The following is a 26,888-nucleotide window of genomic DNA, read 5'->3' on the forward strand; positions in this document are numbered from 1 at the left end:
CATGGAAGTTGAGATCTTAGGGCTTTGGTGAAAAAAAAAGTGTTGTCTAGCCTATGAATTTTTATGTTAAATGGAAAAAAACACAACATTCAAGTCCCCATGTGCTTTTCCCCATCTCTAAGACAGTGAAAAAGAACAGTATGTCATTTTGGTATGAATTAATTGTCTGATTGTGAATAATTACCATTTAGCAATGAACTGAATATGTGCTGGTACGGCTGTACCAGTAGCTCCAACTTTATTTGCTTTATATTGAATGTTTGTTTGCAGTCCTAGGTTAGAATAGGTCTCTTTTAGTTAGAACTAATGAATGGAGCACCGGTGGCGCCGTGCATTAAAACACTGAGCTGCTGAACTTGCTTACTGAAAGGTCACATGTTTGAATCCAGGGAGCAATGTGAGCTCCTGCTGTTAGCCTCAGCTTCTGCCAACCTAGCAGTTCAAAAACATGCAAAATGTGTAAGTAGATCAATAGGTACCTCTCTGGCAGGAAGGTAACTGCGCTCCATGCAGTCATGCCAGCCACATGATCTTGGAGGTGTCTACGGACAATGCTGGCTCTTCTGCTTAGAAATAGAGATGAGCACCAACCCCCAGAGTTGGACACGACTGGACTTAATGTCAGGGGAAAACCTTTACCTTTACCTAATGAATAGATACTATTTTCATTTCTTTTTGAAATATGTTGTCTGGCCCTGATCAGCTTGTGAAGTGGGCTTATGCCTAAAACATAAGCTAGTATTGGATTGTTGTAAGGTTTTTGTTTTTGTTTTTTTGGGCTATATGGCCATGTTCTAGAATCATTCTCTCCTGACATTTTGCTCGCATCTATGGCAAGCATCCTCAGAGGTTGTGATGCAGGCGAAATGTCAGGAGAGAATGCTGCTAGAACATGGCCATATAGCCTGAAAAACCTACAACAACCCAGTGGTTCCAGCCATGAAAGCCTTCAACAAATAAGCTGGTATTGCTTACATCATGAGAGCACTACTAGAAAACTCTATGGAAAGAGATTAAGAATCTTTATGAATTACTTTGAGCATTATTTGCACAGGAAAGAAGCAACACATTTTGTTGAACTTACATATAAAATAGTAAATCTGGACACCGTGACATGTGCAGAAAGTTTACTCAATAGTACATCAGCTTACTACCCAGAATAATGACCAGAATGACCTTTGACTATGTCCTCTAATTACATGATTTTAAAAATGTGTCTTAATGTTTTATTGCTTTTTATTTTGTTTTAATTTACATGTCTATTGGTTGACGGCATCAAATTGCTGCTGATTGTAAGGCCGCTCTGAGTCCTCATTGGGGTTGAGAAGGGTGGGATATGAATACAGTAAATAATAAATAAATAAATAAGTACATTTAGAGCATAAAATCATCCCCTGCTTTTTAAAAGAATAAGATGCCCCCCCCCCATCCCATGTTATCTTCTTATCTTTCCTCACTGATATTTAGCATTTTATCCTTGTCTTCATTCCCTTTTCCACATGTGTTTACTTGGACTAGATTACCATTGTCTTTTGATGTCACAGTTAGCAGAGCTAGCCTGGAACTGTGCGGACTTCCAGAAGTTTCCCTGCATCTCAGCCAATAGGGAGAAGTGCTGGGAGTTGCAGTCCACCTCGAATGGCTCACAATTCCCACTCCAAAGAGAGTATAAACAAGTACTATATAAATAAAAAAAATAATCACAGTTTTTTTGCAACTGGAATAATTGCCAATTAATTATTTAAAAATATGGACTGAGTCTTGATTTCCAGTTATATTTGTAATCTAATTCTAATAATGAAATTGGCAACTAAAAGATTTGGGATATACTCTGTGATACCTTTAATGAAAAAGATTAATTAATTGGACCACAAAGCTTCTTGTTGAACTTTGGAAGGCATTTTCTTACAAATTTATTTTGAAAAGACAGAAAAAAAATTGTTGCTACACGGTCATTTTAATCCCCAATTAAACATTTCATAGTTTGATTCATTCCCGGAGTTGGAAATACAGTGTTCTACAGAAGCTCATTAGTTAAGGTAGCAAAAGCTGCCAGCAGTTGCCATTCAACGTTTGGAAGACTCTAGTATTCCCTCCCATATTTGGAAGCCTAATTCCAACACCTTCACAAGCTTCCATTCAGGTGCAGGCAAGGCAACTGCGCTCATCATATAAAATGGACTCTCAATTCAGTTAGGATCATACAAAACAGTAGGGAAGTGCTGGGCAAAATCCTATTTCCAGGAGAATACAGTGCTAAGATCACTGTTCAGCTGGGCTAATAAGTGAAGAAGCCAAAGATCCAGCTGCAACGCTAGCCTAAGGCGGAGAAACAAGGTCTTGATTAAAACTCCTCTTCAGCATTTCTTGAGCGTGAGCGCTTCAACTGCTGCAGCCTCTCCACCGTTTCAGCCACAGTACGTTCACCATGAACCTTGTTATCTCTCGTGCGGATATTAACCGTTCCACTTGCCTTCTCTTTTTCGCCAATTACTAAAAACAGAACAGAGACAGAAAGAGTTCAAGTTACTTTTCACATTCAAGCAGCAGCACTAAGCAATGATACTATTGAGGAAACAAGACCCAAAATAATGATGCCACACTCCTATGCCCGAGGAACATTGAACGTAGGGAATAAATACATAATGTTTTGGGTAAAAGAATGTATTGAGCTTGGCAAGTTGAGAGAATGGCACGGAAGATAAAAGGTCGAAGAAGGCATTTCCATACAAGAAAAGAATCGAGTCTGTACAAATGAAGGAATGAAGAGGAAGAAATATACAGATTATGCAGATAACTGTGCACGTTTAAAAGGCTGTCAGAAAGTTGTTAAAGATCCTGGCTTGAATTTATTATGGAACTTATATCTACATAAATGGACTTACACCTGCAGGAAATAGAACTGATCAGTTTCACAATGCCTGAATTCAGCAATGGTTGCTATATTGTTACAGCAGAGTCTCGCTTATCCAATCTCTGCTCATTCAATGTTCTGTATTATCCAACGCAGTCTGCCTCCCGCACAGATCCGCAGCTGTTCCAATACATTGCGATGTTTTGGTGCTAAATTCATAAATACAATAATTACTACAGAACGTTACCATGTATTGAACTGCTTTTTCTGTCGATTTGTTGTAAAACATGATGTTTTGGTGCTTAATTTGTAAAATCATAATGTAATTTGGCGTTTAATAGAGTTTTCCTTATTCCCTCCTTATTATCCAACATTTTTGCTTATCCAACGTTCTGCCAGCCCATTTATGTTGGATAAGCAAGACTCTATTGTACTAAGGGAAGCAATCAAAGTGATCGTCGCTCAATGATACATAGGTCACTCATAATGTGCAGTGGACCTGATGTACAGAGAGCATTCACAAGGCACATCAGAAGAGAGGTTAAATCCTACTGATGGCACACTGGGACACTACCTAGGACAGCATTTCTCAACCTGAGGGTTGGGACCCCTGGGAGGTCGCAAGGGGGTGTCAGAGGGGTCACCAAAGACCATCAGGAAACACAGTATTTACTGCAGGCCATGGGGGTTCTGTGTGGGAAGTTTGGCCCAATTCTATCATTGGTGGGGTACAGAATGCTCTTTGATTGTAGGTGAACTATAACTCCCAGCAACTACAACTACCAAATGTCTAAGGTCAATTTCCTCAAAACTCCACCAGTGTTCACATTTGGGCATATTGAGGATTTGTGCCAAGTTTAGTCCAGATCCATCATTGTTTGGGTCCACAGTGCTTTCTGGATGTAGGTGAACTTCAACTCCAAAACTCAAGGTCAATGCCCACCAAACCCTTCCAGAATTTTCTGTTGGTCATGGGAGTTCTGTGTGTCAAGTTTGGTCCAATTCCATCATTGGTGGAGTTCAGGATGCTCTTTGATTGTAGGTTAACTATAAACCCCAAATGACAAAATCAGTTACCCCCCAACCCCAACAGTATTCAAATTTGGGTGTATTGGGTATTTGTGCCAAATTTAGTCCAGTGAATGAAGATACATCCAGCATGTCAGATATTTACATTACGATTCATAACAGTAGCAAAATTACAGTTATGAGGTAGCAACAGATGTGATTTTACGGTTGGGATCACCACAACCTGAGAAACTGTATTAAGGGGTCACAACATTAGGAAGGTTGAGAAACACTGACCTAGGGAGTGCTGATGTTCATCAGGATGCTCTTCCCAATGCCCTGATCTGCATCGTTGCAATTCACTAGGAGGGTTCCACTGTGCCTCTGCTACATGGCTAAGTATATGTGGAGGATTACACAGTGTAGAATAATATATATAACTTTATTAAATCTCACTATTCCAGCTCAGCACTGAAATAATTCTCTTCCAATAATATTCCCTGCATGTTTTCTAAGAATTGCAGGGCAACTGAGATGAGAGATAATTTAGGATATTGGAAAGACTGAGTTAAGTCACTTATGTTCCCATCCTTTCTATTCCTGTCTCTTCTTATTGTGATGGCTACAGTCTAAATGCATAAATCTCTATCAAATAACACACCTAATAAAATAAGTGGGACAAGCATGTTCAAGATCAGTGACTATTTTCTTTTGAGAACATAAACACAAATACAACATGTGCAGATCATGCCAAAGAAAAGCAGCATAAGCAAAAGAGGGCCAAGGATATTCCTCATGGATGGCACTGATATGGGTCAAAGGAACAAACACACTTGCTCCCAGTAATGAGGCAGACAGGGAAGCCCCAGGGAGAACTCTGCACTTCCAGATCAGAGGGCTGCTGGCTAACAGAGAGCTTTATAAGATAACAAGCATCTGGGGCTTATACCCTCAGAAGAAAGCTTCAAAAATTACAGTGCACACATGACATCGAATGCACTACATCATATAAACAGGGACATTTGTACCTAAAATGAAGTTGTACTGTGCAAGCTGAGCATTTCTTATCTTCTTGTTCAGAGTACAGCCGGGGTCCACATCAACATCTGCCATTAACCCAGCATCATGGAACTGCTGCTTCACCTTAAAGAACATCAATGTGACAGCTTTAGGTTATGCTTCCTTGTGGTGAAATCATTTTAGCCTCAATACAAAGTTGAGTAAAACTCAATCTAAAGTGTTATCCCATAAGGACATAAGAAGACGCAGAGTTTACAATTAAAATAGACATTTGACACTGGCGTAGTAAGTACTTCGGACTTTCCCCCCTTGATATCCAGATGATTGCAGGGATTTATAATAATAATAATCTTTATTTGTACCCTGCCACCATCTCCCCAAAGAGACTCAGGGTGGCTCACCGAAGCACTCCAAGCGCCACATGCAGAAAACAATATATAAGTATAAATACAATGACATAAGTATAATTACAGTGCATAAAAATCTCATTAATAAAATTATAAAAAATATATAAAATTCCTAAAATGCAGTGGGATTAAAACAAATGAATTATGGATAGATATAAATATTTTTAAGACAGTGCCACCAGTAAATGTTCATTATTCATGTGGAAACATAAACAAACATAAACTTTCACCAACGTATACACTACAAGGACATACAATGAAGGAAAAGTGAGAGACTGACTTATGACATGAACAATATAGTGCCATTACTAACTACACAAGTCCAGAGTAGCAGAGGAAAGGCCCTGAGACCCAATATGACTAAATATATAGAGCATTTCTAAGTGGGGGGTAACATTGCTGCCGTTAATGTACATAATAGATAACTGAAATATTTATTCTAAAGTTAAATTAATTTAATTAATTGTTGTTTAAATTCGTTATCTGTTTTTTCGTGGCTGTTAAAAAAGCAACACCTAGCTTTTGACAAGAGGAACTTTTTTGGTGGCAGTGCTGTAAGAGAAAACAAACGTTTGCCATAATAAAAGGTGGGAAGGCATGCTTACTGGTTTCCAGAAAGAATGAAAGAGGAACTGACATCATAAGGGGCAGAGATGGCCACCTACAAGTAGTTTACTACACCGCAGCCAGAGGCATTCTTTGGGAAATACCCGAGGGCCAAAGAAGGATACAAACAAGGAAACAAAGCTAGAAACCTTTGACCTATCCTCCGAAAAAGCCATTGTTTACCACATCATCTGTGAAACAACTGGAAGACAGTGCAATGACAGGGGAAGAGAAGAATGCTACCAAATTGCAAAATATCACTAAGCTGAAGGAATACATAAAGATTTCCATGGGATGAATAAATATCTCAGCAGTCACTCAGTACAAGTTTTTAAAAAATTATTTGGATGAGCATTAAGTAAGCATTTTGGCAAGCAAGCCAGAACATCTGCAAAACCATGATGCTACAAATCAGGTATGGAGGACACATGTGGTTCTCCGGATGTTCTTGGGCGTCAGCTTCTATGATACTTCAGCCCTTGGGTATGGGGACTAGGCTGAAGGAAGCATAATTTGACATCTGGAGGGCCACATATCTCCCATCCACATACACAATAAGCGAGTAGAGCAAGTCTCTTCTTCAATCATTTTTGAAACTTATCAAAATATGCTACTTGTGAAAAAGTTCCATGCACAGAAAAGCCTTTTGGATTTGCATCTCTCCAATAGCTGACCACATCTATGCCACACAGACAGCAAAGAACATGTTGGAAACTAGGAAGAACTGCATCAGTGTTTCCCAGACTGTACTCCTCCAGTTGTTTTGGACTTCAGTTCCCAGAAATCCCAGACATCTTACCAGCTGTTAGGAATTGTGGGAGCTGAAGTCCAAAACATCTGGAGGAGCAGTTTGAGAAACTGTTATGTGTAACGTGTTATATCTGTATGTTTTCTGCTTTTCAAATGGAAAAAAGCCATGATTTACACTGAGCATCTGCAAGCTGTTGGGTGCACATTAACTGAGGACCAACTTGTGGTCAACACAGTGTCATATGTCATTTAGTTTCTGTTTGTGGTTTTATAGGCTTTATCTGAAAAATCTGAAATTAAGTATTTGTATTTCTTTATAAATCCTTACCTTCTGTGCATATTCATCACATGTTGGTCCAACTGGTACCACCATTACTTGCTGAGGAGACAACCAGAGTGGCCTTGTGAAAAAAGAGAAGCAAAGTAGAAGTATTAAATGTGATTATTATACCATGTTGTGGTAAAACATGTGGATATCCTGTATTTAAAGTTGTGGATATACCATCTAACTAGCCTGTGAGTCAATTTTATAAAATGTTATTAGAAAGCAAACATGATTGTGGGGGGTGGGAGGGTTGTACAGATACATAGATGTATCGTTTACTGGAAATTATCATATATTCCCTTACACATGCAGGACACTTACATTCCCTAACTCATTGGTTCCCAACCTAAAGTCTGTAGATCTTCAGTGGTCCCCATTAACTAAAATATGGTCCATGGTCTCACCACTGCTACAGCATTGCAACAAGAGTGAATGATCTCACGAAACCCTCTTATAGTGCCAAGGCAATGGGGATGTTGGGAGGGGAGAAGCAGGTTACCCACAAAAGTCATGACAACAAGCCTCCTGACTGCTGCTTCTCCTCCTCCTCCCTTCCCTGAGCCATGTGGCACCTGGAAGTGGGGGTGCCTTGGTGTTTTCATTTTTAGGCCTGTTCCTGGGGTTATTTGGGGTGCCAATTCAGAAAATTGCATTGGAGAGACCACGCGGAACAATGGCTTCAAGCTACAAGAGAGGAGATTCCATCTGAACATGAGGAAGAACTTCCTGACTGTGAGAGCCATTCAGCAGTGGAACTCTCTGCCCTGGAGTGTGGTGGAGGCTCCTTCTTTGGAAGCTTTTAAACAGGGGCTGGATGGCCATCTATCAGGGGTGATTTGAATGCAATATTCCTGCTTCTTGGAGGGGATTGGACTGGATGGCCCATGAGGTCTCTTCCAACTCTTTGATTCTATGATTCTATGATTCTATGACATCAGCTCTAGATTATTAATTATGGTTTTCTGTGGGCAAGCAGATGGTGACTACTGGATGGCATATGTCCTGTATCAGAAACTAGTGCTGATGTGGTCTATCTAATGCAATTTTCTGAATCAGCACCCGAAATAACCAAACCGAATCTAAAGTTGACCAAAAACTGATTCGTAACCCTTTTGGTACTAATGTTGGGGAGTGGTCCCTGGTCAAAAAAAGGTTGGGAACCACTGCCCTAACTACACCAGATTTTTTATTCATCTCCTGTTCAATGAAGTCAGATGGAAATACAGGAAAACATGGTTTAAACAACCAGGAAAGAAGTGCTGACACCATTAGAAGAGGTGAGAATCAAGAATAAAGACCCAATAAGAATTCACAATGCAAGAAAATGCAAAATAATCAATTAATTAGGCCTTTTGATACTTTCCATAGAAACTGCATGTCGTGTTTGTTTTTTTAAATCACATATATTTAGAAGCCCACTTTCCCAAAGATTCATTTCTGATTTCATTATTCCACTGGTCCCATTTCAAGGAGAGCAGCTAATATTTTAGCTAAAATCAAGATTCTGGGAAACTTGGCAGCAAGCTAGTAAAAAATACAAAAAAATGCTTTCAGCTCCTTCTCCTGGGCTTGCTGAAGGAGCATGGAGGGGATAAACTCTGGTTAAGGGGAGATAAGGGGAGACTAGACTTATTTATATCATTGACAGCCAATGGTTTATTGATGTCACATCACAACCACCATGAAACTGAGCAAACCAGAACTAAAGTACATGTTAAATACCATTTGCCGCCATAGTTTTCTGTCAGGATTGCGATCATCCTCTCCACAGATCCCAGAATGGCACGGTGTATAATGACGGGCCTGTTTTTGTCATTACCATCATGACTAGAAGATAAAATGTGATTTTGTAAAAAAAAAAAAAATCAACAGGAGTACATCAATAAAATAAAAATAGAAAATAAAAATTACATTGAGCAAAATAAACTGCACATTGCACTTACCTCACATATGTGAGATTAAATCTTATTGGAAGCTGGAAATCTAACTGAATTGTAGCACATTGATGGTATCGTCCAATGGCATCTTTAATCTGAATGTCAATCTTTTTCGAACAAAATGAAATGAAATCAATATTACTACAATACTCATGTTCAGCACCACATTACGATCATTTGAGGAAGGGCAATTACAGGGATTCATCTAAGTCAAACTGAATCTTGTCCACACTTCTACCTCCATAATATTTCCTTATGACTGTCATACCATAACTTTATCAGCAGAGCTAAAGCAGTGCAGTCTAACATTTTCTAAGGGGATTGCTGAATGTTGTATATACATATTTTTTTACTGCAAATTATGATGGACTGCTCCATTACCCAGGGAAAAAACTAGATAGTCAACTGGACATTTGATTACTTTCTATTTTTATGCCTTAATTGGTCAAGCAATTGCTCAGTATGGCACTGAAGCAGAAATACACTCCTCTATTCCACCATTCAAATAGTAAGATGAAAAAATTATGAAACAGTCCTTGGCCTTCTACAATTTAAACACTAATTACACATTAAGGCCTAATTCCTGCGGTTACATCTGAATACAGTAGATCCACTTAAGTACCACCTCGTTGTTGATTCAACATGAAACAACTGTGTAGTGAAGTGTGAGTTTTAATCTACAGTTATGTATAATAATAGATAGGTGTTTAAAAGGGTAAGTATTTAAACTACTATAACTGGGGAGGTTGGTAGCCAGCTCAACTCACTTTCAGCTGGGTTGCCATGGAAAAAGGGGCGGAGCCAACTGCCACTTGGCAGGGCAGCCATTTTAAAACTGTTAGTCTGTAGTCAGCAAACTACAGGGAAGGCTGGTTCTGTTGTGTGTTGAGAACCAGTAAGGTAGTCTGTAGTCTAAGAACTACAGGGAAAGACTGATTCTACTGTGGTGAGAATCAGGAAAGTTTTGGCTTTTAGCCTGTGTAGTTTAGATAGGTCGAGTTGACTTATTTATATTACCAGTCAGTGTATGAGCAAAAGGGGGAAAGAACCCTAATAAGAATCTTTACTACAGCAAAAATAAGATAAGGAAAGAATAAGCTTGTGCCTGAAGTAATCTGTTAAAGAAACACATTTTGAAGGAAAATAAGTTTGAAACCTGTTTAGTGGAAGGAATAGTGCTCTTAAGAGTTGTTTTATGAAAGTTATAAATGTAACCTCTGAAGATATGTGCCTCTAAGAGTTAAGAAACATTGAAACCATCAAGCTTCTTCTATACTTCAATAAACTTGTTACAGTTTCTTCTAAAGCCAAGTCTCTGTTACAAATACTTTCAAGTTAAGCCACACTACACACTGAAGAAAGACCAATTCAATATTACAAGCTATTAGTTGTGTTATCAATTTAGTAAGTCCTTACAAAGTGGTGGCTCCTTTACAAACTGTTACAAACTGGTGGCATCTTTACAGTCTGGTTGGGATTAATCAAGAGGAGTCTAACCTAATTCTGTTAATATAAAAACACAGGCTGCTCTCCATTTGTGAATACAATGAGACATTTCAAATCATCTCACAGGAACACAAGATACTGAAGTGGAATTTCTAGAATGCAATGTCTCCACAATCAACATATATGCTTATGTATAATTCAAGGGTAGGTTTGGGGGGCAACATTACAATTTTTGATATAAACTGTTGATAAGTTGGGAATCGGGCACCCTGGTGGCACAGCAGGTTAAACTGCTGAGCTGCTGAACTTGCTGACCGAAAGGTTGGCGGTTCGAATCCGGGAAGCAAGATGAACTCCCACTGTTAGGCTCAGCTTCTGCCAAGCTAGCAGTTCGAAAATATGCAAATGTGAGTAGATCAATAGGTACTGCTTCTGCGGGAAGGTAACAGCACTCCATACAGTTAAGCTGGCCATATGACCTTGGAGGTGTCTATGGACAACGGTGGCTCTTGGGCTTAGAAATGGAAATGAGCACCACCCTCCAGAGTCAGACACAACTAAAATTAATATTGAGGGGAAACTTTAACTTTTACTAAGTTGGGAATTATTTCATGGAGCAGGAAAAGAACCAATGCTGCCACAGGGAGTCAACTGCCCCTGGCTACCATGGCCATCTCCTCATCCCGGCATTCAAAAAGACCAAAAGCAGCACCATGGCAGAGATAAAGAGGTTAGTACTTCTTTTAGGTTCTCTAGGAATTGACTACGCTCCCACACCTTTTGCCAATCTACTCAAGAGAAGGAGACGCTTTTTTATTGTTTTGATAAATTAATGTACAGCTGACCCATGGATAGGTTGACACAGGTTTTAGGATTTTTTTACTAATATTTCTAAACAAATACAAGGTAATACTTTTAAAAACAAATTACAGACATATTATTTATCAGCAAAGGATTTTTTTTCATTCAATGAATTATCTACTAACCTTTGGTCCATAGAAAGCACCATCCCCAGGATTCAATTCCCACTTTTCACCAAAGTCATTCAGGCTATTTTCAAGTTGCTAGTGGAAGATAATACACAAATTCAGTTGATGTGCCTTGCAAGATGTCCTTAGTACATGACCTTAGCTACATAGGTACAGAATCGTAACTAACTAGCTTTCTTGAATCCTATATTCAAATTCTGTCAACATCTCACTCCTGCCTTGTCGGTTGAGATATTATCGAGAACTTTAGTTCTATCCTTGCAATGTTTCAGAGAATCCTAGAAACATCATCTTATACATAATCATATACTGAATGAGCAAATTAGCATACACTCTAGATCAGGCATGGGCAAACTTAGGCCCTCCAGGTGTTTTGGACTTCAGCTCCCACAATCCCTAACAGCCTACCAGCTGTTAGGAATTGTGGGAGCTGAAGTCCAAAACATCTGGAGGGCCTAAGTTTGCCCGTGCCTGATCTAGATCAACTAACTTTCATGACACCATCCTGAAAATATGTTCTCAGGCATCAACCTAGAACCTACTTGTTTGTAAGTACAACCCATTGAAAGTAGTCCACTTTCTTTGTTCAAATTGTCACCAATAACAGAACTATCTCCTCCATGCACGTTTTTCTTGTGCAACAGAGTTTTCCCTTTTCTTCCCCCCGAAGCCTCTTCCCCTGTATCCCCTATAAATTGTACACAGTCCCAGAGAGAAGATGTTGGGGAAGTACAAGAAGGCTGCAAGAAACTGTTGGGATTTATTCCTTTAATGAAATTAAATGCCATTCTGCTGATAAACAGGTAGGCACAGGTTGATCCATCTCCAAAACTTTGTTTGCCACAACAGAACAGCTGGTTTGAAATTACCGTATTTACTCAAGTATAAGCTGAGTTTTTCAGACCTTTTTTTAGGCTGAAAAAGCCCCCATCGGCTTATACTCGAATCAAGGTTACTTATTAATTTACTCTGTTATTATTATTATTATTATTATTACTAACACAAAAGCACAGCATGTCATGGCAAATGAGATCTATATGCTGGATTTCGTATCACAAAATCACAAGTCGAACACTTCCCAAGCATCTAGGACTGTGTAATGTATTATTATTATTATTATTATTATTATTATTATTATTAAATTTATTATTTTACTCTATTATTATTACATTTATTATTACATTTATTATTACATTTATTATTTCACTTTATTATTATATGAAACACAAGAAGACTACTACACAACAAACAAGATAACTATGCTGGTTGTTGTATTGGAACACATGTCGGATACTTCCCAAGTGTCTAGGACTATGTGATGTATCAGCGAATAATGTGTGTAGATCTATTATTATTATTATTATTATTATTATTATTATTATTATATGTATTATTTTAATATATTATTATTGTTATTACATTTACATTATTTTACTCTATTATTATTATTAGATTTATTATTTTACTCTATTATTATGGTTATTATTTCCATGTTAACTCTATTATTATTATTATTCCATTTATTATTTTTACTCTATTATTATTGGAAGGATATGTGCACACATTTACATTGAAGAAGATTAGAATAATGGTTTCATCAGAGTTGGACAGTCTTATCTTAAATTACAGTTTTATGTAAATATTCAAAAACATTTAATCTACTGATGCCTCAATTAATATAATTTTATTGGTATCTATTTTTATTTTGAAATTTACCAGTAGCTGCTGCATTTCGCACCCTTGGCTTATACTCAAGTCAATACGTTTTCCCAAAATTTTGTGGTTAAAATTAGGTACTTCAGGTTATATTTGGGTCGGCTAACACTCAAGTATATATGCGGGTACTTCTTTTTATATTGTTAGGTTCTTTTTTATTTGTGAAATAGACCCAATTTTTTAAAAAAACTCATTTTCAAGGGGTGGAAGTACATATTTAGAAAATAAATGAGTGGATACATAACATTAGAAATTATTTAAAACCACAAAATCTGCCCATGAATTTAACAATTACCTTCTCAGCTTGATTCCACACTTTAATGTCTCCAAGGTATTTTTCTGGACGGGTGGAGAGATTGAGTTTGAAAGAAAATCCAAACACATCATACACCGCACGCAAAAATTCCAGACAGTTTTTTATCTCCCCTTCAATCTGTACATGAAATGAAAACAGATGCAGTCAGAGACTTTGCATTCTTTAGAATGCTTCCTGTGCCAAACAGACATATTGTCTTGTACCTGTTCCATGGCACAGAATATATGTGCATCATCCTGCTGGAACCGCCTCACTCTGGTGAGCCCTGTAAGTGTCCCCGACAGTTCATTACGGTGCAGAACTCCAAAGTCAGCCAATCGCAGAGGCAACTCCCTCCAGGATCTTGGTCGGTGATCAAACATGAGGCTGAAGGAAACAAGGCATGTGTTTAAATTCAGGACTCGACTGGTATGAAAATGTCAACAATATTCTAATTATTGTTTGCCAAGAGCTCCAGGTAAAATGAAAGTAACTGACTGGTGTCAATGAAGTAGTCTGGACCAAGTAGCTAAAACCCATTACTATATTTCTCAGTTCAATATGAAGGAATGAATGTAAGAGTATGCCGGGTTGCTGTGAGTTTTCCAGGTTGTACGGCCATGTTCTAGAAGCATTTTATCCTGACATTTTGCCTACATCTATGGCAGGCATCCTCAGAGGTTGTGACATCTGTTGGAAGCTAGGCAAGTGAGGTTTATGTATCTATAGAATAATGTCCAGGCTGAGAGAAAGAACTGTCTGTTTGAGGCAAGTGTGAATGTTGTAATTGGCCACCCTGGTTAGCACTGAATGGCCTTGCAGCTTCAAAGCCTGGCTGGTTGCTGCCTGGAGGGATCCTTTGTTGGGAGATGTTAGCTAGCCCTGATTGATTCTTGTCTGGAATTTCACTATTTTTTGAGTGTTGCTCTTTATTTATTGTCCTGATTTTAGAGTTTTTGAAATATTAGTAGCCAAATTTTGTTCATTTTCATGGTTTCCTCCTTTCTGTTTGTGGATATCAGTGGCTTCTCTGTGTAGTCTAACATGGTGGTTGTTTGAGTGGACCAGCATTTCTGTGTCTTCAAATATGCTGTGTCCAGGTTGGTTCATCAAGTGCTCTGCTATGGCAGGCTTCTCTGGTTGAAGTAGTCTGGCATTAGCATTTTATAGTGCAAAACATCATTTTATAATATAAAATATCATCAGACTGGATCGAATTTCACTTTAGAGAATGAAATGCAAATAGAAGCAAAAAAGCGAAAGAACTATGAATGAGGAAGCAGGAGAGTGAGTCATAAGCTCAGAGCAGAGACACAAAGCTAGACACAAAGAAGCCGTTCTGAGAAGAACCCACCCAATTTTTTTTAAAGGGAGGATGAATAATAGAAAGTGTGGCTTGAAAAGGAAAGTGATGTGTATTATTCCTGGTTCTCTGCCATCCATAAACCTTGTTATTCACTTCAACTTTACCTCTATAAGCTTAGGTAACAATGCAAAATTAAAGGGGGGGGGGGGAGGCCAAGTTGCTTACTGTTTGGGTTGTTCTATTTACAACAGTGTTCCCAACCTTTTTTTGACCAGAGATTACTTGAACAGGATCCACTTTGACCGGGGACCACTCTCCAGCATTAGTACCAAAAGGGTTACGAATCAGTTTTTGGTCAACTTTAGATTCGGTTTGGTTATTTGGGGTGCTGATTCAGAAAACTGCATTGGATAGACGACATCAGCCCTAGTTTCTGATACAGAACATATGCCATCCAGTAGTTGCCATCTGCTTGCCCGCAGAAAACCATATTTAATAAGCCTCAGGACTGTACGAGGGTTTCGCAAGACCAGTCGCTCTCATTGCAATGGTGTAGTAACGCTAAGGCCGCAGACCATATTTTAGTTCTTGCGGACCACTGCTCTACAAGAATGGTTCATTAATCATTTGTTCAAGAAGAAAGGAAGCTACTGTAAAAGTTGCCCCTAATTTGAAACTGAAATGGAATCATTACCAATGTCCAGGGCAGTTCATTGGCTTCAGTGCAAAGATTTCTTTCTCCACCTCAAAGGAAAACATGTTGTCACTGTAGTGCTGCCAGTGCCCAGATGTCACCCAAAGCTTGCTGTTGTAGACATTGGGAGAAACAACTTCCTGGAATCCTCGCTTTCGATATTCACTCTGAAAGAGAAGAACTAAAAATCGGATGCTTTCCACTGAAGTAGATAGATTTGGGAAGGGGAGACAAAAATGGAATGTGGTAACCTATTTAACTGTTTTTATTGTTTTGCATAAGCTTTTGGATGTTTTGCATCCAGTCCTCTCTGGATGTAGGTGAACTACAACTTCAAAACTCAATATCAATGCCCACCAAACCCTTCCAGTATTTTCTGTTGGTTATGGGGGTTCTGTGTGCCAAGTTTGGTTCAATTCCATTGTTGGTGGAGTTCAGAATGCTCTTTGATTGTAGCTGAACTATAAATCCCAGCAAATACAACTTCCAAATGACAAAATCAATCCCACCCCCAACCCCAGCAGTATTCAAATTTGGGCATATCAGATATTTTTGCCAAATTTGGTCCAATGAATGAAAATACATCCTGCATATCAGATATTTATGTTACAATTCGTAACAGTAGCAAAATTACAGTTATGAAGTAGCAACAAAAATAATTTTGACTGGGGGTCACCACAACATGAGGAAGTGTATTAAGAGATTGTGGCAATAGTAAGATTGAGAACCACTGCCATAAATCAAAGTCAACTTGGCAACAGAAAGGAAACGAATGTGTAGCTAAAAGAAAAAAAATGAGCTCCAGCTATAAAACCAAAGAAGATGTTTTGATCCAATATGCTCTTTGATGCCCGTAGAGCATCACAGTACACATTTATGATGATACCACATATCAAAATCGATCTCTCAGCACCTGCCATCTTTATTCATTGGAGCAACCAAACTGTGTATCAAGAGAATATGTCCCAAATCAACAGAAGTTGACCAAAACCATACCTATACTGTTGTCCAAAGCTTTCAAGGCCAGAATCACTGGGTTGCTGTGTGACAAATACAGATCTATATGGAACTGTACTGTGGAATGGCTTAGACATAATTTTTTTGGACGAGATGGACATTGGAGGCATTGGTTCTGTATGTTTTAAATGGTTTTACCGTATGATTTTAGAAATTGGTTTTTAAAAAAATTAAATTATATACTGCATATTGTTACAGCATCAGGTTGTAAGCCACCTTGAGTTACCTTCAGGTTTGAGAAAGGCGGGATAGAAATAGCGTAGATAAATAAATAAATTTTCTGAGCTGTATGGCCATGTTCCAGAAGCATTCTTTCCTGACATTTCACCCACATCTATGGAAGGCATCCTCAGAGGTTGTGAGGTCTGTTGGAAACTACGCAATTGGAGTTTATATATCTGTGGAATGTCCAGGGTCGGAGAAAGAACTCTTGTCTGCTTGAGGCAAGTGTGAATGTTGCAATTGATTAGTATTGAATTGCCTTTCAGCTTCAAGGTCTGGCTGCTTACTGACTGGCGGAATCCTTTGTTGGGAGGTGTTACCTGGCCCTGATTGATTCATGTCTGGAATTCAACCAGAGACGTTAGCCATAGCAGAGCACTTCATGAACCAAACTGGACACAGCATATTATTTGAGAACACAGAAATGCTGGACCACTTAACCACCATGTCAGACTACATAGAGAAGCCATTGAAATCCATAGGCTGTGGACAATTTCAACAGAAAGGAGGAAAAGATGAAAATAAACAAAATCTGGCTACCTGTATTAAAAAAAATCTAAAATCAGGACAGTAAATAAAGAGCAACACTCAGAAAACAGAGGAACTCCAGATATGAATCAATCAGGGCCAGCCAACACCTTCCAACAAAGGATCCCCCTGGGCAGTAAGCAGCTGAAAGACTATTCAATGCTAATCAAGGTGGCCAATTACAACATTCAAGCCTTCCTCAGACAGACAAGAGTTCTGTTCTCCCACCCTGAACATTTCACAGATATATAAACCCCACTTGCCTAATTTCCAACAGACTTTACAACCTCTGAGGATGCCTGCCATAGATGCGGGTGAAATGTCAGGAAAGAATGCTTCTGGAACATGGCCATACAACTCGGAAAACTCAAAGCAACCCTCACCTTTGCTGTAATTGTGGGGGTCAAATGAATCTTGATATATATTCTGTTTCTTTACAATCTTCAGAAGGTAGAAAAAAGAAGTAACTTGTCGGGGTATACTAGTCAGCTCTCCTAGGATGGGTGGGCCATTATACTATTATAAACTATTTCTTAACCAATAATATTTTTAAATACTAGTCAACTCTCCATGCCTAGAGGGTTCTGATATGTGCCACAAGTGGTGCAGGCTGTGCTAGAAATATGTGGCCAAGCAACATTATTAAACTAGAAGCTCCAAAAAATGACTGTACATACAATAATCCCTTATACAGCAAGACCATTTTCTAGCTTCTGTGTCTTGACTTACCCTGATAAATTCTATCAGTGTATTGTAAATATAAGCTCCCTTTGGAAGAAAAAAACAGCTGCCAGGACTCAGCTCATGGAAGAAAAACAATTCTTGATCCTATTGAGAAGAGAGAAAGAGAAAATCAGGACAAAACAAAACAAATACAAAAACCAAAATGAGATATTCAGATCCATGCTATGAAGAAGTGAGTCTCACCCGTCCAATTTTTCTGTGATCTCTGTTCTTTGCCTCCTCTTGAAACTTCTCCCACTCTTTTAGCATTTTTGCATCTGGGAATGAAATTCCATAAATTCTCTGCAAGCTTTCCATATCGGATTTCCCTTCCCAATATGTTGAGGAATTCTGGAGTCACAAAAACAGTTTCAAAATAGTGTTACTGAAGAATTATGAATTTTAAAAGGGTAAAAATATCTGAGAAGTTATATATTTGTTACATTTTAATGACATTTGAATAAAGGGCTTGGGAGGTTGGCTTCACTTTTCTCAAGTGTGATTATTTCAACTCAATTAGTCACTTTGAAGAAGAGTATCCTGGCTTAAAGTGACCAAGAAATCACTGCGGTAAATTTTGTCCTACATGCCCATATTTCTGATCTACCAGTAATTGTAGTGTGGAATTGAACTTCGTTAGGGCATGTAAGAAATCAGTTGGTGAGTGTGTTAACTGTAAAATGCATGAAGCTGATTGGTTCGGCCACACCCGGGAAGCTAGCTGAGCCTGGGAGCTTTGACAACAGTTACATGTTTAGGCTTGAGATAGTTTTTGCTTCATGGGCTGCTGGAAGAAAATTTTCCACATGGACATTGAAAGACCATTTAAATCTCTGTCAAAGGACATAGTGTGAGTCAATGCAACTGTTCACATGATTGTATATGTGTCGCTCTGCATTACAAAGAGTAAACTACTTGTTCTTTATTGACCATCCGCATGGCATATTTTCTTTCTCTGGCAAGACAGTGTGTGGCCTGATAAAATGTGAACTACGCATGATTTTCATTATGCCACAAACTTCTTACCTTATGAACTTTTAATGCCTTTATTTTCCCAGTATGCCTTACATGAGGTCCCCTGCAAAGATCAATCAAAGGGCCACACCTAGAACACAAGAAAAACTCATGAACTCCTGAAATAGTTTGTGTCATTCGCTTTAAGAGAATTTGGGTCCAAATTGATTTTTACCTGTATACAGTAGTGGTTGGAGTTGTGACTTTTTCATTCAAGATCCGACATTTGAACTGGTTGTACTGCAGGGAAATTAAAAGAAATAAACTATTCTGTGGTCGTTCAAGATCTAGCTTATCATCTAATAATTGGAGCTCCTGGCGGGCCAATGGGTTAAACCAGTGGTTCTCAACCTGTGGGTCCCCAAGTGTTTTGGCCTACAATTCCCAGAAATCCCAGCCAGTTTACCAGCTGTTAGGATTTCTGGGAGTTGAAGGCCAAAACATCTGGGAACCCACAGGTTGACAACTACTGTGTGAAACCCTTATGCCAGCAGGACTGCTGACCAAAAGGTCAGCGGTTCAAATCCGGGGACCAGGGTGAGTTCCCATCTGTCAGCTCCAGCTTCCCATGCAGGGAGATGAGAGACGCCTCCCACAGGATGGTAAAACATCCAGACATCCCCTGACCAACATTCTTGCAGATGACCAATTCTCTCGCACCAGTTTCTCAAGTCGCTCCTGACACTAAAAGTATCTATTAATTATTTCTCTCCATCATAATCAAACCATCTAAAAACATGCTTCCAAACCGAATTAATTGGGTCTCCGTCCTAGATGAAGTCATCATTCAACCTTAACTTTAAGGAAAGCTGCCATGTGGAATCTACGGTGAGTTTATGGCATAAGAGTTACACAAAATCTTTGTGGCTCATTTCAGGTAAGAAAAATAGGGTTCAATATGCGAAAACTGAATCTTAGAATGGATCAGTCACATAATATGCAGGCCTACTATATCTTTAGCTAGGGGATTGAGGTAGCAAGGCATGTGGGCCCACTGATAATCAGAACTGGCAAAAAAGAACTGCATAAACCCACAGTATAAATTGAGCATGATCAGGAAAAGTACAATGCTGAAACACAACTAACTCTACGGTTAATAATTACAGTCTATACAAAGCTATACAATTACCTTAAACATTTCAAGTAACGTTTCTTTCTTAACTTCTAGTCGCTCAAAAACTTGCTTTTCCTTCATAATTTTCTTGCACAATGATTCTAGAGCAGGAAAATCATTGCTAGAGACACACCTAGAACAGATAAAAACTTAGTAAGGACTGGACTTGTTGTTTACCCAAGTTCTGCTATCTCCAAGCCTTCATCACAAGAATTTTCTAAACAAGAGGGTTTCCTTTCAGCCTTCGAGCTGAGAAAGGAAGTATATAAATACGGTAAATAAATCTATATAAATAAAAATGTAATATTCGTATGTGATATTCACAGAACTCAAAAACCACTGGGGGAATTGACACCAAATTTAGACACAAGACACCTAACAACCCAACATATGTCCTTCACTCAAAAAAATTGATTTTGTCATTTGGGAGTTGTAGTTGCTGGGATTTATAGTTCACCTATAATCACAGAGCATTCTGAACCCCACCAACGATAGAATTGGGCCAAACCTCCCACACAGAACCCCCATGTGGGCCACAGCAATGAGTGGCAGGGGACGGCTAGTAAATAAATAAATAAACACGGACTGGACAGCAGTGGAAACAGCTGATGAACCCAAATCAAGTGTACCAGCCATTCTGATATTACAAGAAATTTAACATTAAAGCATGAAAAATCTCACCCATTTTCCACAAACATATCGTAATAAAATCCATTCTCTATTGGTGGACCGTAACACAAACAACCGCCATATATTCTTTCCATGGCTTCACCCATTATGTGGGCACTTGAATGCCAATATACCTAATAAGAGGGAGAAAACAGAAACAAACACATCAGGTTGCCACAAATATACTGCAATCCAGTACCAGTTTTCCTCCACTGAAATATAGGGCCCTTCTGACACTGTCATATAATCCAAAATAATAAAGCAGATAATATACATTATCTGCTTTGAACTGGATTATCTGAGTCTACACTGCCAGATAATCCAGTTCAAAGCAGATAATCTGGATTTGGCATTCTTTGGTGCTACCACGTCTAAGTACTAACCAGACCTGATCCCACTTTATTTCCAAGAAAGGCCAGGATCTGTTAAACACTAATACTGAATTTGTAGGTTACCGCTTGTGCTTCTTCGTCATCAAACTTTAGGAGTTCCAAGGTACAATCTTTCTCCAAAGGACGATCTAGATCCCAAACCACTTTGTCCACTCGAGCAATCACGGTGTTGTCTGCCAAACCTTGACTACAAATGCAAAACAAATAGTCATGTACGCCGTCTGTATACAGTGAAAAGCAACTGACTCCTACATACAAATGTTACTATGTGTAACTCATTCTAATGCACTCCCTAAAAAACGAAGAAATGAAACAAATGGTACTTTTCATAGAAAAAACCCTGATGCCTAAAAATGTGTGTTCAGGCATTGTTTACAACCTGAATAATTACAATCGGTTGGGAGATGTGTATATGTAAGCTGTAGTTATGCTAAGCAGTGAATCAAAGTCCAACCCTCCCTATCCAAATCCCTACAATCCCCCCTTACCAGAAGCAGTTACTGCAACCAATGGGGGTCAGGAAGTTGATTTTTTTTTTGTCGTGTCAGGAGCAACTTGAGAAACTGCAAGTCGCTTCTGGTGTGAGAGAATTGGGCGTCTGCAAGGACGTTGCCCAGGGGACGCCCGGATGTTTTGATGTTTTACCATCCTTGTGGGAGGCTTCTCTCATGTCCCCGCATGAGAGGCTGGAGCTGATAGAAGGAGCTCATCCACGCTCTCCCCAGAAGTTGATAACTGCCATTTCCACTACCTCTCATGAACAATGATCAGTTTGACAGAGAAATCCAGTACCTTTGTCACAATTCCCCCTCATGCCAGCAATTGCTTGCGTTTATGAAGTGGCACCCTCAGCCATTTCCTTCTTCATCTACAGAGGAACAGATCCCTGTCTACAGCAGCTGCCCAATAATTAGGGATTGGGAGATTTTCACGGTCCCTATATCGCGTATAAAGACATCATAAAAAGTAAAGGTGTCCCTTTGACATTAAGTCAAGTCCAATTCTGGAAGGGGGTTGTTGTTGTTTATTCGTTCAGTCGCTTCCGACTCTTCGTGACCTCATGGACCAGCCCATGCCAGAGCTCCCTGTTGGCCGTCACCACCCCCAGCTCCTTCAGGGTCAAGCCAGTCACTTCAAGGATACCACCCATCTTGTCCTTGGTCGGTCCCTCTTCCTTTTTCCTTCCATTTTCCCCAGCATCGTCTCCTCCAAGTTTTCCTGTCTTCTCATGGTGCGGCCATAGTACTTCATCTTTGTCTCTAGTATCCTTCCCTCCAATGAGCAGTCAGGCTTTATTTCCTGAAGTATGGACTGGTTGGATCTTCTCGCAGTCCAAGGTACTCTCAGAATTTTCCTCCAACACCACAGTTCAGAAGCATCTATCTTCCTTCACTCAGCCTTCCTCATAGTCTAGCTCTCACATCCGTACGTTACTACGGGGAATACCATTGCTTTAACTATGCGGATCGCTGTTGCCAGTGTGATGTCTCTACTCTTCACTATTTTATCCAATTGTGCTCTTCTCCATTTCTAAGCTGAAGAGCCAGCATTGTCCGTAGACACCTCCGAGGTCATGTGCTTAGCATGATGAATGGGTGACACTCACAGTGGTAATATTAGATCTCTCTACAGTTAGCAGACCAAATTTTCATTGCTAGTTTTAGAAAGTAATTTTTGTAAGGTATTTGTTTCTCCTACTAATATGTATCACCTAAACACATCAAGTCATATACTTGGGCTTTTAAAAGTGATGCCTCTCAAATATAACACACTAAGTGTGTTATATTAAGAGAATTCCTGTTATTCCTGTTATAAGCAATTTTGGAGTATCAGATAAAAATTGACAGTGAGTTTAATGCTTCAAAATGGCAGGAGAGGAAGAGACTCTGCTGACATAATGTTAAAAATAAACACATGTCTTTGCAACCCTTACTTTCAATTTGAATTCCCCAACAACAAGCTCACCTGATGCCACAGGCAATTTGGTATGGCGTTGTCTTCCAGGACTCAGCATCGACTTGCTTGCCATCCGGTAAAGTAACTTTAATGGGGTGGCTTTCTTTAGCAGCGCGTTCTGCCAGAAGCGCATCATGCTCTGCTTTCAGTTTATGGTACATTTCTAAGCGCTGGTTAATAAATTCTGGCCAGGGATTCAACTGCAGTTGGACAAGAAAAGATTTTGAGAAAGAAAATTCTGTGGAAGCTGGTCTTACAAAATTCTGTGGAAGCTAGTCTTATATTTACAAAATATGTCAAACACATCGTGGTTACATTTATGATCTCAATTTGAAGCACCAATCCCTGTGCACCCAACATGGTTTCATCTACATATAAGACAGAAGTACTGACATGTTAATGCAAACATTACACTGTACTGGTAAGTTGAAGCAAACATTATAAGCATCTTGCAAGGCTGAGAGAGGGAGATAGAAAAGCTGCTGATGGCAGCAGAAGGCTTGATGTATCATTCCTTTGTATTGAAAGTATGAAAGAATCATGTTATGATTTTATAGTTTTTATTTATTTTAATGTATGACGTATTTTGTATTGTATGTTTATGTTTATTGTGGCATTGAATTATTGCCAATTTGGAAACCGCTCTGGGTACCCTTTGGGGTTGAGATAGAGCTGGGTAAAAATACAGTAAATAAATAAATACAATATAATATATCTATCATTATATTATACTACACACACACATATCCATGTGTATGTATGTGTGCATATATAATACACACACATATATATGATAGAAAAATACAATATATATATATATAATATACACACACATATACATACACGCATGCATACATATATCTCCAGAAACCACAGTAATATATATATATATATATACACACACATACACATACACACACACACACACACACCGTAAATAAATAAATAAATATTTGTGTATATATGTATATTTGAATATATGTGTATGTGTGATTTTGTTAATGCATTATAATTATATATTTTTTAGCTTTTAAGTCTCTTCTGGTGTGTTTTTCAGTGTTTTTATGAATGATGGTCACTTGCTGACCTGATACATGTATTTTGTCCAAATTTGGTGTCAATTCGTCCAGTAATTTTTTATGTTAATCCCACAAATGAACATTACATTTTTATTTATACCTAGCTGTTCCCTGCCATGTGTTGCTGTGGCCCAGTCTGTGTGTGTGTGTTTTGTGTGTATATATGTGTGTGTGTATATTTGTGTACATGTGTAGTTTTGTGCGTGCGTTGTAATGTAATTTTCATTTTTTAGCTTTTTAAAGTCTTATCTGCTGTGTTGTTAGGTATTTTTGTGAGTGATGGTCACTCATTGGACTGATAGGTATATTGTGTCCAAATCTGGTGCCAATTTATCCAGTAGTTTTTGAGTTATGTTAATCCCACAAACGAACATTACATTTTTATTTATATAGACTAGCTGTCCCCTGCCACACGTTGCTGTGGCCCACTCTGGTGGTCATGGGGTTTCTGTGTGGGAGATTACGCCCAATTCTATCTTGGTGGGGTTCAGAATGTTCTGTGATTGTAGGTGAACTATAAATCCCAGCAACTTCAACTCCCAAATCTCAAGATTCTATTTCCCCCAAACTCCCCCAGTGTTCACATCTGGACATATTGAGTATTCATGTAGAGTTGGTCCAGATCCATCCTTGTTTGAGTCCACAGTCATCTTTGGATGTAGGTGAACTACAACTCCAAAACCAAAGGACACTGCCCACCAAACCCTTCCAGTATTTTCTGTTGGTCATGAGAGAACTGTGTGCCAAGTTTGGTTCAATTCCATCATTGGTAGGGTTCAGAATGCTCTTTGATTTCAGGTGAACTATAAATCCCAGCAACTACAACTCCCAAATGACAAAATGAATTTTTTTGAGTGAAGGACATACATTGGCTTGTTAAGTGTCTTGTGTCCAAATTTGGTGTCAGTTCATTCAGTGGTTTTAGAGTTATGTTACTCCCACAAACGAGCATTACATTTTTATTTATATGGATTATATTATTTTATTTTATTTTATTTTTTATTTACAGTATTTATATATTGCCTTTCTCAACCCTGGGGGAAATATATATATGCATGTGTATGTATGTTATGTATATGTATGTATATATATGATGGATAGAAATCTATTATATATAACACATACATATCTATGGCTCCAGAAAACAGTGTGTGTGTGTGTGTGTGTGTGTGTGTGTGTATATATATATATATATATATATATATATATATATATGTTTGTATTATTGTTGTTAAATTGCTTGTATTGTTGTTGTCATTGCTTGTATTGTTGTATTCTGGGCTCGGCGTAATGTAAGCCACACCGAGTCCTCTGGGGAGATGGTTTGTTGTTGTTCATTCGTTCAGTCGTCTCTGATTCTTCGTGACCTCATGGACCAGCCCACGCCAGAGCTCCCTGTCGGCCGTCACCACCCCCAGCTCCTTCAAGGTCAGTCCAGTCACTTCAAGGATGCCATCCATCCATCTTGCCCTTGGTCGCCCCCTCTTCCTTTTACCTTCCACTTTCCCCAGCATAATTGTCTTCTCTAGGCTTTGCTGTCTCCTCATGATGTGGCCAAAGTACTTCAACTTTGTCTCTAGTATCCTTCCCTCCAATGAGCAGTCGGACTTTATTTCCTGGAGGATGGACTGGTTGGATCTTCTCGCAGTCCAAGGCACTCTCAGAACTTTCCTCCAACACTACAGTTCAAAAGCAATATTGAATGCAATATTCCTGCTTCTTGGCAGGGGGTTGGACTGGATGGGCCATGAGGTCTCTTCCAACTCTTTGATTCTATGATTCTATGAAAAGCATCGATCTTCCTTCGCTCAGCCTTCCCTAAGGTCCACCTCTCACATCCGTAGGTTACTACAGGGAATACCATGGCTTTGACTATGCGGATCTTTGTTGCCAGTGTGATGTCTCTACTCTTTACTATTTTATCGAGATTGGACATTGTAGCGAGGTATACATTTTTTTTGGTTGTGTCAGAAGTGACCTGAGAAACTGCAAGTCGCTTCTGGTGTGAGAAAATTGGCCATCTGCAAGGATGTTGCCCAGGGGACGCCTGGATGATTTTTTTGATGTTTTAGTATCAAAAAACTTTTATTTGGGGTATAAATAAAGTGTTATTATTATTATTATTATTATTATTATTATTATTAGCATGTATATGTATGTAGAGAGACAGATATTCCATATATATATATACACACACACACACACACATATATATATCTCCAGAAAACACAACAATTTTTACTTGCAGGGAAAATCAAGGCAATGTATTGCCTGGTAAACAGGATCAAGATCAGGGTGTAAAATGCAGAATCTTCCCTATGCCTGGCTACTTACCTCTGCGCAGCCCCCATTGCCAGTTTCCTCCTTGCATTTCTTCTTTCCTGGTTCTTTCTTTTTCTCCCCAGCAACTGCAACCTATAAAGAAAAACAACTGAGATTTGTGTACAGCAGACTTGGGCCAACTTGGGCCCTCCAGGTGTTTTGGACTCCAACTCCCACAATTCCTAACAGCCGGTAGGCTGTTAGGAATTGTGGGAGTTGGAGTCCAAAACACCTGGAGGGCCCAAGTTGGCCCAAGTCAGCTCTAGATGCACCCTACGAGTCTGGAGGTAGCCTCCTCCCCTTTACCTGTGCCTCCGCCTCCATCCTCCCCGCCTGGACCCTCCAGACCACGCCGGCAATGACAGCACCAGAAGCAGAACCCGGAACACGCCGCCCGGCTGGGATGAGTGCACTGCGCAGGCGCGGCAGCTGATGCAACCAGGGGTTCGCGTGGCTCGCTCTGCGTCACTGCGAGGGGGCGGGGCGTGTGGCGTCATCG

The 26,888-nt window shown here is 39.2% G+C and overlaps 1 protein-coding gene across 1 annotated transcript; it reads right to left on the reverse strand.

The window, feature by feature from the left end:
• Positions 1-1,877: 1,877 nt before the first annotated feature.
• TARS1 (threonyl-tRNA synthetase 1) lies at positions 1,878-26,848 on the reverse strand. The gene is made up of 19 exons (XM_060761363.2): positions 26,696-26,848; positions 26,402-26,482; positions 22,998-23,188; positions 21,096-21,219; positions 20,653-20,774; positions 19,987-20,104; positions 19,033-19,097; positions 18,870-18,948; positions 18,048-18,194; positions 17,850-17,948; positions 15,354-15,520; positions 13,578-13,740; positions 13,354-13,491; positions 11,340-11,417; positions 8,914-9,014; positions 8,693-8,797; positions 6,974-7,046; positions 4,891-5,005; positions 1,878-2,493 (listed from the first exon to the last, which is right to left on the reverse strand). The coding sequence occupies exons 1-19, from the start codon at positions 26,711-26,713 to the stop codon at positions 2,345-2,347; spliced, it is 2,133 nt and encodes a 710-aa protein (XP_060617346.2). The 5' UTR covers positions 26,714-26,848; the 3' UTR covers positions 1,878-2,344.
• Positions 26,849-26,888: the final 40 nt, after the last annotated feature.

This window comes from Anolis sagrei, chromosome 2 (genome assembly GCF_037176765.1).
Source record: "Anolis sagrei isolate rAnoSag1 chromosome 2, rAnoSag1.mat, whole genome shotgun sequence".
Classification (NCBI taxonomy): Eukaryota; Metazoa; Chordata; class Lepidosauria; order Squamata; family Dactyloidae; genus Anolis; species Anolis sagrei.

Coding starts and splice junctions, on each gene's coding strand:
- TARS1 (XM_060761363.2), bottom strand. Junction 20,775..21,095: donor ATGACGAAGAAGCACAAGCG/GTAACCTACAAA, acceptor CCCTCTTATTAG/GTATATTGGCATTCAAGTGC. Junction 11,418..13,353: donor TGTGGAATCAAGCTGAGAAG/GTAATTGTTAAA, acceptor ATCTTCCACTAG/CAACTTGAAAATAGCCTGAA.